We start from the raw sequence: 11,903 nt of genomic DNA, 5'->3' as shown, positions 1-11,903 counted from the left end.
CCTGTGCAGAAGGGAGAACGCCATGCGATGACAATGGGCCCAAAACAGGACAAAGAGGAAATGTTTAAATTTAGGCCCCCTTCTTCCACCATCTCCTCTTTCGTACGGTGGTATGGAGCTCTGGGGCTGTTTGGTTTTTGTGAATTCCTTCAGTTTCCCCCCCCCCCTGAGCTCCCTCTTCCCCATTGTGTCATTTCAATAGAAGGATTTTCACATTCAACGCAAATCCCAAAGGAGGATCAGCTAGTGAGACCAGAGTTCAGTCAATCACTTGTTGTCAGCGATGTTGCTTCAGAAGTTATAAGTGCTCCTTTTATGAATCCGTCAGCAAATAGGGTAGAAAACACTATGTGTATACATGGAAAAATATATGCAGTGACAGCTATGGAAAATAGAGTTTTAATGAACTAACAACAGGATTAAAAACACAACAAACAACCCACTATTAATCTAAACTTCATCACAAGTTCAGCTTTAAACTTTTTTTTTTATTAAAGCAGACGCACTCTGAAATAAATGGTGTGTTTCTTAGTGTGTAGGTGTGTGTTTGACTCTCTCTCTCTGTCTCTCTCTATGCGTGTGTGTGTGTGTGTGTGTAGGGTGTGTGTATAGGGTGTGTGTGTAGTGTGTGTGTGTTTCTGCGTGAGAGCTTTATCACTTATCAGAGTGTCTGCGTCTGCAGGAGCTTACAGGGCAAGAGTTCAGCGCTCCGTCGCTTTCTGCGGGAGTTTCTCTCAGTCCGATGAGAGCCGACACGAAGTTCCGTGGCCAAAAAAACCCAAAGTCATGAGAGCTACAAGGGAGTCGCTGTCCGCAGCATAACTTCTGCCTTACTCATGGATATAAGTTGAGTTTGGATACGCTGGATACGTTTAGCTGAAGTCAAAGGCGGTGTTTTCATTGACTTTCAGCACAGCGGCAGCGATGCCCTTTTAAACCGAGGACGGTTTTATGGGTAAGTGAAGCTAAAAGCTTTAGGGTATTAAATTTATGCGCTGGGACTAGTTTATTTTTCGCGGGTATAACCTGACTGGTTAGTTTCAGAGGTAATTAGTAAGTGTAACTAAGACTAAACGACGTTTTAACTGAACCTCAAAGCAAGTTCACTAATTAAACGGCTGCACCGTCAATTTTAATGACGCCATGTTATTAAAAAAAGAAGAACACATAAGTTTGAGACGCCCTGCCCGACATAGTTTAGTTGCCCTGTCAGTGTTAGCTAGTACAGCTGTCACTTTGACTGGAAACTGAGTTAGTAGTTAGCTAAAGTTTTCTGACGGTGTCAATTACGGAAGCCATGAACGACAAAAATAATAATAATAATAATAATTCATGGTTTTTAGTGGTTTATGTTCTCACAACTACAAAGAAGGCTTCACAAGAGAAGGACAAACTCATATTACCGTCATTAGAGAGCTGGATATTATAGACAAGCTAGGCTATAAAGAGACGTCACATTTTGCATTTAAAATGCTAAAATAAATACTAGATAATTTGTGTGGCCGCACTCTGCGCTGCTAAACTGACATTTGTTCATTTAAAAAATAAAAAATAAAAAAATGTCCGAGTACTTTCTTTAGATGGTATTCTTAAAAGGTTTATCAGTAAAACGTTGTTAAATTAAATTGTGACATTCTGCGAAAAGGCCAGCTGAAATGAAACACATCTTTGGTTATGATCTCATGTAGCAACAAAGACGTGTGCTGGAGGCCCCAATTACACACGAGGCGTCCATACATTAAAGGGATTATGAAATGGGGGTAATTAACATGTAGCAGTCTAGCATCCTCTTCCTCAGAAGCAGCTTATCTGAGCTATGATGATGTCACAACCGGAGCGGGCCTGAAATAACCAGACATCTCTGTAGTGAGTGTTTCCATGACAACACAGCCTCCTGGTTTAAATGGTGGACGGGGACTGTGTCTCCAATAATTACTTTGGATAATGTGGACCAAATATGGGGGGAGGAGGCGGTGGGTGTTTGTGACTGTTGACTCATGGTACAAAGGCCCTTGTCTGTGAATCACAAAATGAGACCTCTAATGTTCCGACTGTGTTTAAGTGGCACTACATATCTGTTATTCTTGAACGTTTGACCCCCCATGTAGGTAAAATGCAGCTGACCATCCACTCAGCATATCCAATATTATATATTTTGCAAGTATGGCATGCATCTACAGGCACTCTGAACAAGTAAAAATGCAATAAGCATGATTTGGAAAGACAAGGCAGTCAGTTTAATGTCAGAGTCCAGCATAAAATTGTGGTTTTGTTCCTGCAGGTGTTTGAGAGAGAGAGGCCCGAGACATGATGTCCACTGGAGCTGATAGCTGACACTGTAGAATGAGAGAGGATGGAACAGATGGACAACCCTGCCCCCGAGAGCAACAACCCTAATGGGTTTGTCAACCGAGTGTTTAATGTTTCTCTGGATGTGGAGAATGAGACCAGCAGTGTTTATATTCAGGAGACTGGGCCAGGGCCTGCAGAGGGGCAGGGAGAGACCCAGGCTGCCTCTCCTCAGACCCCTGTCAAGGACAGACAGGAGGTCAACCGGAGGCCCCGTGCCACTGGGGGCATCTGGAAGATCTTGAACCGAAAGAGAGCTGTCTCAGAGCTGGAGCGCAGACCCCACTCCATGATCCTGCCCGGGGAGGCTTCCATCCCTAAACTCTCGTTTGCTGACAAAGTTCGCTCTTTCAAGAAGCTTAAATCCCCCTCTGTGTTTAGAGGGAAAACAGGGAAATTGTCCACTGCCAAGTTCAGCAGCTCTTTGGTGGATGAGGAATCTTTCTGTCGCGACATTGGCACTCCGCAGCAGTCCAGCAGGGGCACACTGAGACACCGTGGTAAGAGGCACTCGTATGCTGGCTACACAGCAGAATTTGACTGTTCCTTCGAAGACATTGACCTCACAGCTCCTATAGATGGCCACCAGCCCACTGTACTGGGAGAGGCTGTGACTCAGAATGGTTGTAAACCATCAGACAGAGTTTGCTATACTAAAAGAAGCCACAACAATTCGACCAACTGTAACAAAACAGCTGCAGGCTGTGAGGAGCCCAGCATAAAAGGTAGCCCAAGCACCCACCAGGGTAGAGGAAGGAGGCACAAAGATGTGTGGAGTTACCTGAGGAGGATTTCCCTCTTGGGGAAGGCCAATCCTGTCTACTCAGAGAGGAGCTTTGACTCTGAGCTTCACTCTCTGGACAAGACCATGGACTCAGACTTTGGTTCAGTAGACTTTGAGAGTGTCAGAGACTTTCAACCACCGCCCCCAAAACACTCCGACACCAAGGGGCACTTTGGTGGTCTGTTCAAGTTTTTCAACAGTGTAGCAGAGACAGCCAGAAAATGGCGGACAACATCACACTCCTTCTCTCCTCCAGAGGGAGAGAGGACTCAGATGAGCTCCCCTCGGGCCCCACAGCGCACAGTGGACAACATTCACAGCGTGTCCCTCACACTCCACAGTGAAAGGCTTCCAAAATCCCAGCCGAAACCATCACCAGCAGTGACCGCTAAATCCTCACACTCCAGTAACGTTGACAGCGAGGCTCCAGCACCTGTGACAGGTGGACAATCCCCTAAGGTGGTCCTGAAAGCCTTTAGGCCAGGATCTCAAGCTGTCAATGGCCTTAAGAGTTCTGAGGGCACAGACAAACATATAGACAGAGAGACAAACCACAGGTCTACAGCAATAGCAGAGAATCATATTCCCCAGTCAGGTCCAAACACAGAGACTAAAACAGAAGGTCCATTAAACTGTTTCTGTCCAGAGGAAAAGGTAGAGGGACAGACAGGAAATGAGCAGAATTCCAGGGATGCTCCACCTGGCTCCCACCAGACACAGGAAGTGACTGTCCAATCACAACAAGGTGATAAAGAGAGCACAACCAATAGTGTGCCAGCATCAGATTCCACAGAGGAAATATTTAAGGTATGTGACTTTGAATACAAAATGAGCCGTGTTAATTACCGGCCACTGAATTTTAGTGAATGCGTTTGTTAAAGGAGTCATTTGTGTTGCTAAACTACTATCTTGTTTTTCTTTTTAAGACAACCGCATTATCATGTAAATTGTGTCTCACATTTATGCTATAACCACATTCCATTGCAGGCTTTTTCCACATCATTAACATCGCCAAAGGCATGCATCATGTAATTACTGCATAAATGCTCAAAATATCATTATGTAACTGTTTTAACCATGGTCATTCTTTTGCTTCTTAAAATCACCAACAACAAAGTAGATGGTGTAAATGGTACCAGAGCTGTTAGTCATTTCCTCATGATAGAAGTCCTAGGTGTGGTTCATTAGCTGTCAGGCACAAACAAAAACATTCAAGACACCAGCCTGGGAGGACATGAATAAGGCACCTAATCTACAGTTGTCCTTTTGCCCCATCTGTTGGAGAGAGGAGGAAACAGTCAGTAATTACAATGGTGGACAACACCGTGTTAGACAAGTTTGTCCTTTCCTGCTTAGCTAGCCTTATGTAGCATGCAAGGAAACCCTATTTCCCATAAATAACACTGGCCATGTGTGACTGCTGGCCGTGTGTGTGTGACTGCAGTAGCCCTAGAGCTCAGTGACGTCTGCGCTCCATGACGGCACCCTTGCCTTCTCACTCCAGTGGAAGCATTAGTCATCTCCCTCCTAGTCACACCAACGAGTCAGGACATGTTAGCCCAACTCCTAATGACAAAATGAGATGTGACATCTCAACACTCAGCACACTTTCATAGGGGATTATTATACAAGGGCAAGGACTGTGGGAATGTGTGCTTTTGGAAGGATGTTAATGTGCAGTCCTGCAATAATTAAGGAGAAATGATGATAAGTAAGATCCTCCACCCTAAAACTGTTAAATCCACCTGTCTGTTGTATGTTTATTTCTTCTCTGAAATGTGAATGCCATCAAGGGGCAGTCTTGACACTTGTGACGAGCTACTGATGTATTGCATATTAGGGATATGAGTTTGGTTGAATCTATAGAGACATTCCTCCCAATTCCCCAGACAAGAAATGCATTGTTGCACCTTTTAATTTGGCCAAACTGCTGAGTCTCTGTGCCAATCACAGCTGTGTGAGCAGATTGCCAGCCAGACAGGCTGCAGTGTAAGACAGCCGTGCCCAGCCATGTCCCACTCTAGCACAGAGAAGACCTCTGTACCTCACAAGCCCCTGCGGCCTCGTCCTCGCCCGGCCTCAGCTGCACTGGACTTGTGGAGGCCCAACCCAGACAGAGATCTCTACAACCATTATAGTGAGGTTGGCTCACTATGCCGACGGAGACGCAGGCCTGCTCCCACCATGCAACACTCTCCGGGGCAGAGACGGATGGCAGCTCGCTCCAGGCCGTGCTCTGTCATAGAGACCAGTGTTACTAGGGAGACACAGTCCACGGAGCTGCACCACAGTGTAAGATGTCAAATGACAAGCACAGACATTCACGCATAATTTCACTGAAAATAAACATTGACATAAAAATGGCAAACACCAGTGGCATAGATCCATAAATATCCGATACAAATATACACACACATATATATAAATACACGCACACATATATATATATATAAATCTACACACACATATATCATAGCCTGATGTTGAAAAAATGAAAGTAGGAGGGCTGAGTCTCACTAATAGTCTCCACCAACTCACTGATAAATATAGCCTGAGCCCATAATGAATCAAACACACACTACAGACTTTGAAGGGCAGCCCAGTACTAACCCAGTATTTACTCACTCACTGTTCACTGCAACAATGCATGCATGCTCTGCCCCATTTATAGAGGTCTGTATTTCTGGATTCTGCTTTTCCCTCAGCTCACCTCCCCCTCTCCCTCTCTTTCTCTTTTTCTCTCTCTCACCCGTTCTTTCTTCTTTCTTTGTAGCTTCTCTTTCTCTCTCCCTCGCTCTCAGTCTTTCTCTGTGGCCAATTTTCTGCCTCATCGCTCCCATAAGCTCTACCTCTCATTGCCCTAACTCAGAGTCGGTTCATTTTAACCTGCAAGACCGCCCGGTTGGCATGATGTATAGTCTCTCATGGTTTGCTGCAGGGCATGCACACCGACCAGTGCACCAGAATAGACTTGCTGAATGTGAAATACTTTAATTCTCTACAAAAAAGGGGACAAGGCAGTAAGGAAGATTTTTTTTAACGTGAAGGGCAGGGGGATGTGTGCATTCAACCTTGTGTGTGAGTGTGTGCATCGAAGTAACTCTGTATGGAATGTAGGAGATGTCCTGACTACTCAGTACCCTCTAGGCCTTGTCTCGACCCCCGGGTGTGTCACCGTTAGAGCCCCCTCTCAGGGTATCTCTCCAGCGGTGCCGATCCCTGCCGCTACCCCCCAGCACTCTCACTGCCTTGGCGCTGCTCCTTCCTCAGTCAGGTACCACTGCATATTCTTATTTTACATTAATATGCAGGCTGTTGATTGATGTGTGTTTGTCAAATTGATCATCTGTTTGTCTGTGCCTGTCCCCTAGACATGGGTCAGTCGTCATCGTCCGTGCGCCTGCGGTCTGGAGGCTCTGGTAGCTGCAGGAGGAGGAGGCTGTTAAGACCTGGTTCAGAACCACTGCAGGTCAATGTTGTGAGTCGAACACACAGCCCCAGAAACACACACACATAAATACAGATTGATCTAGTCACTGCTTTTACTCCTCTTTCTATCAGGCTTTTTCAAGGCCTGTACAGGGATTTATAAAAAGCACTGTATGTATAGATTTATAAAGAAATACCATCATCATGATATTAAATGCTTATGCACACACACACAGACATACATCCATGTCACACTGAGTTTGTTCACCTGTCACATATATGAGCAGATGTAGATAAGATAATGGGATGTATAATAGAGCAGGAGTATGACTGATAAATAACCTCTCACTGATGCGGATAATATGGAGATGACAGGGCACTGGTCAGTGTTTCATCTTATTATGAAGGAGCTGATCCGTGAAGGCGGTGGCCATGTGGATTAATGTCATCCATTACTCTTAGGCCTTTACTCATCCTGAATTGGGCACCCAACATTGCAGATGTTTTTTAATAGAAAGAAACAGCAGAAAGAGACATTGATCCGTTCTCATATACCTGGTGTGCTGGAATCTATGAGAAGTGTAACGCGTCTCTGTCAGTTGTGTTAAATTAGCTTCAGAGTACGTTGGAGTAATAGTAGTCAAGAAGTGAAACCAGGCATTTCAGAATCGGGGCTTTGATGTGCAAGTGGCCTCAGGGGGATTCTAGCGGAAGGAGATGCAGAGTTTCTCTGAAATATCCTGATGGGGGAGTGAACATTTCTGGGGCTGTGTCCAACATCTATACCTACAGAACTGCAATGCATAGGGCTTAATACCATTTACATTGTGATTTCATCATACTGAAGTGAATCTCCTCTGAGTCCCACATGCTAAGTTCAACATGCATAATATTTCACAACTGTTTCATTCAAAAGTACATATTAATTAGCATTTAGTATATGAGAATATTTCCCACTAAAATATACAAGAAATGTAGTGTTCAGTGCTATTTGAGAATGAGTCTGCACAGTGTTGTGGGTAGGTACAATAAACTCAGACATCAATATATATATATATATATATATATATATATATATATATATATATATATGTATATGTATATGTCAATAAATATCAATATCCTTGTGTTTACAAGGAGTCAGTGAGGATTAACTACAACATTTACAATAAGTGGTCCATTTTCATGAGAGATGCTGTCTACTCAGCTGTTGAATTATGAGCCCTGGGCTTTGAGCCCTGGCACGTCTTTGCATTGGAATTCAGTAAACTATGTCTTTGAAGAGGTGATACTACTGCTTTTAGGCTTTGATTATAACTTTTTCTTGCTGGTCTAAATAGTGTTTGTGAGCCACTGCACGTTGTTGCCATGACACTCGCTGGCTCCTGTTCATCTTCTTGCTTCTATCTTTAGGCAGCCTTTTTAAGTGTGAGCTAAATAGAGAAAGTGTGTGGGTGAGAGAGAGAAAAAGGGGTGGGAGAGAAACAGAGGGGGGAAGAGAGAGATGCTCCCTTTGTATGTGCACTTTTGTGTCTTGGCCCTCCCCTGGGGTAGGGAACGTGGATTCATAACACTGGAAATGTCTTGTGTGTGTTTAAATGGTGAGGGGAGTTCATTTTTAGCGGCCTGAAATGCTGGGATATATGACTGCGTCTTGAGCATATGTATACGTGTGTGTACACACACTTTATACGCACAATATGACATAACATGGTACCGCAGCTGTAACGCAGTCACATGGCTGGTCACGTTAAATCTATGTCTCGCTGTCTTATTTCTGGTAAGTCATGCATAGTTTATTTGGTATGGATCTCATGTCAGGGTTGGATCTGTTTGTTGTTTGTGATACAGTGCAGTGTATGTTACAGTCCTCCTGTTAGGATGACTACTGGAGCCTAGAGGCCGCAGGCAGAGAGAAAGCATTCTCACTGCAGTGGATTAACTGCTAATGCTGACGCCTCTCTTCTCCCTTTCATTTAAATGGATTTCTCCCCCAGTCACTGCCCTCTCCTCTCCTCTCCTCTCCTCTCCTCTCCTCTCCTCTCCTCTCCTCTCCTCTCCTCTCCTCTAACAAACACATAGCAATGGCAGTCTTTGTTAATTCCCATGCAGATGAGAGGACAGTTTCCTGTGTGTTACTAATGCTGTGCCCGAAGCTCTGCTGTCAACTTGTCAGAAAGGGAGACTGTCTTATTATGGACTTCATGCAGATTAAGAGTTTCTCAGAAATCTTCTATGATTAAGTTTGGGCTAACCTAGGTCTGTCTGGTCCTAATCATATTATGCAATGCTATCTATTTATTATGAACGCATGAGTCAGCAGGCAGTGGCGAGTTGGGAAAATAGTAGGGCAGTGATGAAAAAGGACAAATTCGAGTTGAACATCTACTTATGCACACACTTTTATACACATATGTTAATTCAACCGCATCCACATAGATTCTGTTTGTATCCCCCTGCTAGGCCTCAGCCTCTGTGATACATCCTCTTCACAACACACATACACACACACACACACACACTTCACATGCTGATGTATTCAGAATTCATCTGTCAGGGCATATGAGTCATTGCATTGACGACCTCATTATTTGGTGAGGAATGAATAGCACCGGCTAGTGATATCTCAGTCAAGCACACTATGAATGTGTGGCATTTGTCTCACCCCGGGCTTTATTTTAGAGCCCTGAGAGACAAACCACGGGAATAGGTCCTCCTCAAAATAACCGCATGTATGTACAGTCCGCACTCTCAGCCACAGGCGACCTAGAATCCTTTATCAGTGTTCATTCAACATCGCACCCCTGCCAAGGTACAGGCATGTATCTGCTGCGACTTACTGCAGCCACCAGCTAATTCTGTTTTGTAGGATGCAGTGGCTTTGATAAATAGTTGTGCCGCTGACTGAATCTGAGCAGGTGGTTGTGTCAGAGCCTCCCTAGGCTGTTTCTTCCAAAGAATGGGTTTCTGCCTGTCAGGTGTGTGTGTTGTTGTTGTATGCATAGGCGTGCAACTCCATGCTTACATGGTGTGTGTGTGTTAGGCAGGGAGACAGATAGGCTCAGGGCCTTTTCTCTTATATAACTGTTGAGAGGGTTTCCTTTGCTCCCTACAAAAGCCATTTCCACTTTTATTTCAGATGGCTGCATGTTCCCAGGGACTGGAGGATCAGTGCTGTGTGTTAATTCTCTTGCTCACTGGTGTATCCTGTTTTACAGTATCTCCGCATTCATATTTTGTCAGATCATGCATGCCTGTGCATGTACAGATTTGTGTTAGTGCTTTCTTGGAGCACATTCTGTTTTATACCTCATCAGGGACAGTATTTCTATCCTTCCGTCATCTATCCAACTATGTTATGCTGTTGGCACAGTAGGACAGTCGGGTTATATTGGTGGATTGTTTCAGTAATGTCACAACATGTGGTGGTTTTTGTTATGACACCATTTAAGGCCTAAGGCTTTCCGGTGCTTGTTATCCAGTATCAGTGGTATCATTTGCGATAGTTTTCCCATGCTGCTTAGGTGATTTTACCCACAGTCATCAGCTTCTTCTGTTTGTGTAATACAATGTTTATTTCATGGCTATTTGACAGGTTTATCTTGAGGTAAAGACTTTTTATGGTCTTAACTCAACACAGAAGAATGTCACCATGTGTTAGGTAATATGATGATCCTTTATTGTCTGACAACACCATCTTAGAGCAGACACCCCACAAAAGCCCCACAGGCTAAAATGTGTCAAAGTTGTCTTTCACTGAGAGATTTTATGTGTGTATATGTGTAGCCATTCCTTTTTTGCAGCTTTCACATGGCTATAATAGCCTTGAATTGTATATTTCCAAATCTCATTACAACCTCCTTACCTTACCTTGCCTCTCTGCCGTACATTGCATTGTAGAGAGGAGGTTGTGTGGCCCAGGTCTGCCAGAGTTAACTGGCACCTGGAAGTTTCTCGATATATTCTCAGATCCATATTTGCAATCAATTTGCAATCTACTGAGGTAAATGTGTGATTTTTGGTTATATTAATTACACTGACTGAATAATTGGGATTCAGGTTGTAATTTTACTGAGCACAAAATACCACAAAAAATTTTTGGACCATGCATCAGCTGTCTCTTGCGCCACCTGTAGGCTAAAACCCTCTACATGGGATATCTAATAACCTAACTGGCAGATTGCCATTCAATTTTAAGTAGCTTAATTTAATAACTTAAGCAGCAGCAGCAGCTCATAAAATACAAAAATGATTGATGATGAAGAAAAAAATTATAATTGTTCCTACATCCATTCAAAATTAATATTCTCTCATTTGGCCATCATCATTTGGCTGTGGCTATGCACATTGCTGTTATATTCATGGTTAGCTCTCATAGTGGATAGAAATGCTCTACAAATGTAACTAATGGTGACATTAGGTGCAAAAAAAAACGAGGAAACCGGGCTGGCAAGTATTTAAACTCACCCATGGTGCCAATACATTATTCAGCTCCTGATTAAGGGTTGTCATCTTGCTGCTTTGTCAACATACAGGCTGATATCTGCTGGCTGTTGTCTTGGGGATCATGTGTGTTTTGCATAAATTGGCTGTCTCTTTAAAATTGCGCCAACTCAATCTGCCTCACTTGGAAATTTCCCACAAATCATGTATACATTCATCATTTTCAGTTCACTATCTGTCAGTCAAGTGACCTGTTGCTACATCAACGATGGAAACAACCATCTTTGCAACATAGAGCAATATTACCGGTGTAGCAGGTAATGGCAGCATCCTGATGAAATTAGTTGACACAATATATGTTACTCTTTGTTGTAATCAAGTGCACATTTACTTAAAGGTTGTTTGAACACCCTTTCCTATTTGAGCAGATACATTTAGAACTATAAATAGGCATCTCACTAATAGAGTGTATCTTTTGCTGTAATCTTGTAAAGACATCTTGTTTTTGCTACACATTTTGTTTGCACATTTGTTTATCTATTAATTGAGTATTTATATCCTGAATTGAATATGTAGCTCCAGCTCTGGTCACTTTGTCCTTGCCCTAAAATAATGAGACAGAGGCTACAGTAATTGCCTTTACAGTGTTTTTCTAGTTAGAATGTATCCTGCAGGCCTCTGTGAAAGATGGGCTGGATTTTTCTGGCAGCTGCCACTTCTTGTGTACATTATTTAGCTTAACTTTCTGCCTCTGACCTCCATGACTCCCTGCTACACCACATGTGGCGTCAGAGAAAGCACACACATACACGTATTATGCAACCCCCCTCGCTCCTTGTACTTCTTCCTCATTCCCCCTCTCCGTCCGCCTTCCTTTCTTCCTGACCTCAGAGCTCGT

The 11,903-nt window shown here is 43.6% G+C and overlaps 1 protein-coding gene across 2 annotated transcripts in view; it reads left to right on the top strand.

Moving 5' to 3' along the window:
* Nucleotides 1–745: 745 nt before the first annotated feature.
* The window catches only part of LOC139206878 (rho guanine nucleotide exchange factor 9), a 43,247-nt gene continuing 32,089 nt past the window's right edge, over nucleotides 746–11,903 (top strand). The window contains exons 1-4 of one of the 2 annotated variants that reach the window (XM_070836475.1): nucleotides 746–955; nucleotides 2,282–3,940; nucleotides 6,281–6,407; nucleotides 6,505–6,611. In XM_070836475.1, coding sequence (XP_070692576.1) covers nucleotides 2,354–3,940; nucleotides 6,281–6,407; nucleotides 6,505–6,611 — 1,821 coding nt within the window. In that variant the 5' untranslated portion in view covers nucleotides 746–955; nucleotides 2,282–2,353. Of the gene's footprint in view, nucleotides 956–2,281; nucleotides 3,941–4,827; nucleotides 5,426–6,280; nucleotides 6,408–6,504; nucleotides 6,612–11,903 lie in introns of those variants that run through there. The other variant, XM_070836476.1, reaches the window with a different exon arrangement.

Source organism: Pempheris klunzingeri, chromosome 9 (genome assembly GCF_042242105.1).
Source record: "Pempheris klunzingeri isolate RE-2024b chromosome 9, fPemKlu1.hap1, whole genome shotgun sequence".
Lineage (NCBI taxonomy): Eukaryota > Metazoa > Chordata > Actinopteri > Acropomatiformes > Pempheridae > Pempheris > Pempheris klunzingeri.
The sequence above is the reverse complement of the archived record's forward strand: the minus strand, read 5'-3'. Positions and strand labels throughout refer to the sequence as shown.